The sequence below is a fragment of the Cyprinodon variegatus genome, unplaced genomic scaffold (assembly GCF_000732505.1).
Source record: "Cyprinodon variegatus isolate N-32 unplaced genomic scaffold, C_variegatus-1.0 Scaffold148, whole genome shotgun sequence".
NCBI classification, from domain to species: domain Eukaryota; kingdom Metazoa; phylum Chordata; class Actinopteri; order Cyprinodontiformes; family Cyprinodontidae; genus Cyprinodon; species Cyprinodon variegatus.
In genome coordinates, this window is record NW_015150601.1 from 55098 (window position 1) to 59494 (window position 4397).

Genomic DNA, 4397 nt, shown 5'->3' on the forward strand with positions numbered 1-4397 from the left:
TGATTCGAATCGAATCGTGACTTCTTTGGCAATACCCACCCCTAGCTCTGAGCATGCCCGATGATGACGTCACACAATACAACGGAGAGAATGTAAAACGCATCCATTACTTCCAGAAAAGTCTTCCAAGTTTTCTATACAATGTAGCATTTAGCATTATTTAAGTATATAAATAAGTATTTTCAGTAGCGTTATTAATCTGCGATCTGGACCTTATTCTAATCGCACATGAGCAGGAAGGATCAGATAGTGACACTCTCCATTGTTTACGGTCCTGATTTTCTTCACACTGATGACAAAACGCAGTTTTTTGGCCAGTGAAAGGGAACCAAATGCGGACACAAGTTTGAAAAAACACATTTAATGCATTATTTTCAGTAGGAAAGAGGCTTTAGTCAGTCTCTCATTCACTGAAGCTCCAGTTTATGGTTTCTGTAAAGCCAGAGACTCTCCAGCCTCCCTTTTTATGTATTCTTAGTAAAATGCAGCCCATGATAAACTTAATTAGCTATAGGAAGCAATAACCAAATTAAAGGGGAGCCACTTAAGGCACTGGTATACATTTTAAATGTCATTTTCAGTCTTTAAATGTCTAAAATCACCATCAATAAACTGGGATATTTGTTAAACTCAGAAAGCTACTCCTATTGGTTCTATTCAATATCATACCAACAAATTATGGGTTTTACTCGTGAAATTATCCTCTGGTAGTTAAATCTGTCAAAACTGAATATTTTTTTGCTATATTTTACCATTTGGATTTTTATTTTATCGTAATGCTTCCTTGAGCCAATAAAAAGGTTAAGGTTAAAAACTTGTTGGAGGTAATTTAAACATATTTAAACACATTTGTTTTTGATACCTGCTACAGTAGAAAAGAAACTGAACAGTTTTACAAGTTTAACTGTTTTTATTTAACTGGTTTAATATCCAATCAGTGTCATCCTACGTTCAGATCGCACGCAGCAGAAGCAGCAAAAACGTGCGTGCTGCTTCATTTTTGATGCTTGTACCAGTTTAGTTCTGACGCGCGGCTGAAGCATCTTCACTGCTCCTGCTGCGCGGTGGAAAAAGTGGGTCTGATGTGCGTTGGGCGGAGCTACTCTATCCTTTCTTGCCTGGAAAAATGGCAGCCATATTAGCTGTGATCAGTGGGGAAAAAGTCTTTTTAATGTTTTTAAGTGAGAAAGTCCTGAAAACTAAATTTCTGCACTCAGTTAATCCAGACTGATCTCATACGCTCACATATCGGCAGTGCGCTGTCACTGGGAATCCCCAGCAACAGCAGCCTCAGGCCCGCTCACATATTCAAGGTTTTCGCTGTATCCCAAACTGCAGGCACCAGGACAATAAAATCTAACATATTCTGCTGGCAGGTTTCTACATTTTAAGTTAATTTAGGTGTTAATAAACTTTTTCTGAGGAGTGATCATGTCAGATGCTCAGAAGGTCATGAGGCGCCACTTCAGCTGCTCAGACGTGCTGTGGTACCTTTTGCTGCGCCTTGATGTGCGTCAACCATTGACTTTGCATGTAAACTAGCTGCTTCTGATTCTTGCGGTCTGAAAGTAGCATAAGAGCAGCTCATATAAAGTCCTAATCAGACAATCATTAAACATCAACCAATGATAAACAGAAGTAGTTTAAACAGCAGTTAGACAGCTTAACTGCTGCTGAAAAAAGTGTTTTAATATGTAAAACTGCAGTAAATAATCTTTTTTGTTTTAAATAACTGAAGAAAAAAACAGTTTCCACAGTAAACTAGAGTGTAGCTCAACCACTGTACCTGTTTCAGGGAGATATTTTCGTCCTTGAGCTTCATCACATGTTTGATCTTCTGCTTCTGGTTTTGGTGCCCCAGGAGGCGAGCGTAAGCGTCGGCTAATTTGTTTAATTCTACCTGGTTCGCCCCGTTCTCATTAAGCAGAGCATCTCGCTCGGCTGAAAACGCGTTTAGTTGCTCCTGCGGGAGAACATCCACACAAGTATCATTTAGTTTGACAAGTGAACATCTGTAGATACAGCAGTGAGGAAAGGAAACCTTATAGAAGCAGACAGAGAAACGCTCGGCGTTCATTTCCAGCTGACCTGAAAAGGCCCGACTTTGGAGATCAGTTCCTCGTATCGTTTCTTCCAGAGCTCCACCTCCGAACGCGGGAAGCTTCAAGATAAAATAATTAGCGACTCCGGAAGGTGTAAAAAGAGCACCACATCACAGAGAAATATTCACCACTGCTCACCTCTCCTCCTGCACTTCAGCTAGTCGTCTCTGGAGTTCCTGTCGCTGCTCCTCCATCTCCCACTGCAGGGTGACCTTCTCCTGAGTCAGAGCCTCCACCTGCTCCCTCAGAGCTCCTCCGTCCTCCTGCTTCCTGTCCAGCTCCTGCTGCAGAGCCTCCATCTTCTCCAGCATGTGGACTAATTGGGCCTTGAGGGCGGCGTTGTCCTGCTCAGAGTCATCCAGGCGAGACTGAAGCTGATCTCTGTCCCTCTCAGCTCTGATTAACTCCTCCTCCAGCGCGTGGCTGAACTCCTTTTTCAGTTCCACTTCTGACAGCAAACTCCTCCGCTCCTCATCCACCTTGTGGAGCTCGGCCTGCAGCCCGAGCAGCTCTGACCTGACCTGCTGATGGTGGTGGTTCCTCTCCACCTCCAAAGCTGCTCTCTCCTCCTGAAGGGCTGCTTGGATTTGAGCTTTCTCCTCCTGTTCTTCTTGGAGTCGCTTCATTATTTCCTCTTTTTGATGACCGAGCTCCTCCAGGAGTTTCTGGGCTTTTTCCCTCTCGTTTTGGATCTCAGCAGCGCTCACATTCCTCTGTTCCTCCACACATCTCAGAGCCTTTTCCTTCTCGTTTTGCTGCGTCTGGAGCTCCTTTTGAAGCAGGCCGATCTGAGCAGCATGACTGGCGTCTGCAGCTTTAATTTGCTCTTCTTGTTGCGCGAGGCGAGCTTGCACCTCAAGCAGCATCCTACGAGAGAAAGAACAAACCCTTTAACTCTAGAAATACCAAGATTTTAAAGGGAAATAACTTTATTTACATTAATCATATGTTGCTCTTGTTAATTGACTTCTGCTGTTTCTTTATTTCTTTTAATAAAATAAAAAATAACTATGGTTAATTTTCCCTCAATCTCCCACAACGCTCATTTTGACAGCTCTATTAGTTGCATTGTAAATTCTTTCCGTGGTTGATTGACATTCTGTACTGTTGCCTAGCAACCAACATATCTAGAACTCTTTGGCCGTTTCTCAATCTGTGTATTTGTGCGTTCTCGTGTGATCGTGAAACGTCATCATCCTGAGCCCTAATACTGTTCCAATTCACGAGAAGAGCAGACTGAGAACAGACAAGATGTTGTTCTCATCCCTTCTTTTTTTACCCAGCATGCATCAGAGCAGACGTGTCCGTCCTCCAGACTGAGAGCTGTCCCAGCATGCACTGCTGCAGCAGCAGCAGCTTCCAGGTTAGCGCTCACAGAGCTCAGAGTATTGAGTTAAAAGTTTTCTTTTCTGTTGCTGTTGTTCAATAAAAAGTACGTTTTAAGGTAATTTGAGGCGAGAATATTAAACTTTAAGCGTCACTATATGGAACATCTACTGATTTAATGCATAATTTGCATGCAGCAGCCCTCTCTGCATGGCTGTGTGTGAAGGACCGCTGGATCTGATGGAGAGTTTTTTATTTTATTTGGCAAAATATTAATTTGATTTGTGTTTATGTGACTGACTTAACTATTATTCCTCCACTAAATGAAAAAAAGTAAGATTTTATTATCTAGAGACTATTAATAACAGGGGGTGAAATGCAGCTCCAGACTAGCAGAGCGTGTGGTGATGTCATCAGTACGCTTCTGTTCCAATTAACAGATTTATACTGTGTGCTCCCATTCTCCCAGAGTCCAGACTTTACTGTGTTCTTGTCAAGAACAGACTTGGTGAGAACACGAGTCCGTACTCACGTTGTTGTGAATTGAGAAACAGTCTTTGGCTAGTATAGAAAAATGGCTTTCAGAATAAATCTGACAGAGAAACAGGCTTTAGAAATATCGATGATAGCGATTCGGGCGAAAGGGAGAGACCTATGAGGGGGACTGGATAGGAAGCGACTGAGATTCTGACTGAGGATGATCGCCCACGCCCTGCAAAATGCAAACATCAGTAACCCATCAGACAATAGTGAAACTTTTGTCTGATGGGTCACTGATACACTCAGCAGCCTAAAAGCCAAACCGGAGCCCCCAGGCTACTATATTCAGATGAAGGTTGCCGTGCCGACCACATGCAGGTTACCTGAAGAGCAGCTTTAGCAAGGGCAAAGAAAACATCGCCAGGTGCTTCAGCGCTAACCTGACTCCGCCAGATGGATTTGCTCCGCATATCCATCTGGAAACCTTCC

At 43.1% G+C, this 4397-nt stretch overlaps 1 protein-coding gene across 1 annotated transcript in view; it reads right to left on the bottom strand.

Annotated features, from left to right (window-relative positions):
- Window positions 1-4397, bottom strand: part of LOC107086335 (hyaluronan mediated motility receptor-like) — a 17433-nt gene that overhangs the window by 1930 nt on the left and 11106 nt on the right. Inside the window, exons 13-15 of the mRNA XM_015377201.1 lie at window positions 2241-2969; window positions 2089-2161; window positions 1787-1963 (exon numbers count right to left, since the gene is read on the bottom strand). Of these exons, the coding sequence (XP_015232687.1) occupies window positions 1787-1963; window positions 2089-2161; window positions 2241-2969 (979 nt within the window). The remainder of the gene's footprint in view (window positions 1-1786; window positions 1964-2088; window positions 2162-2240; window positions 2970-4397) is intronic.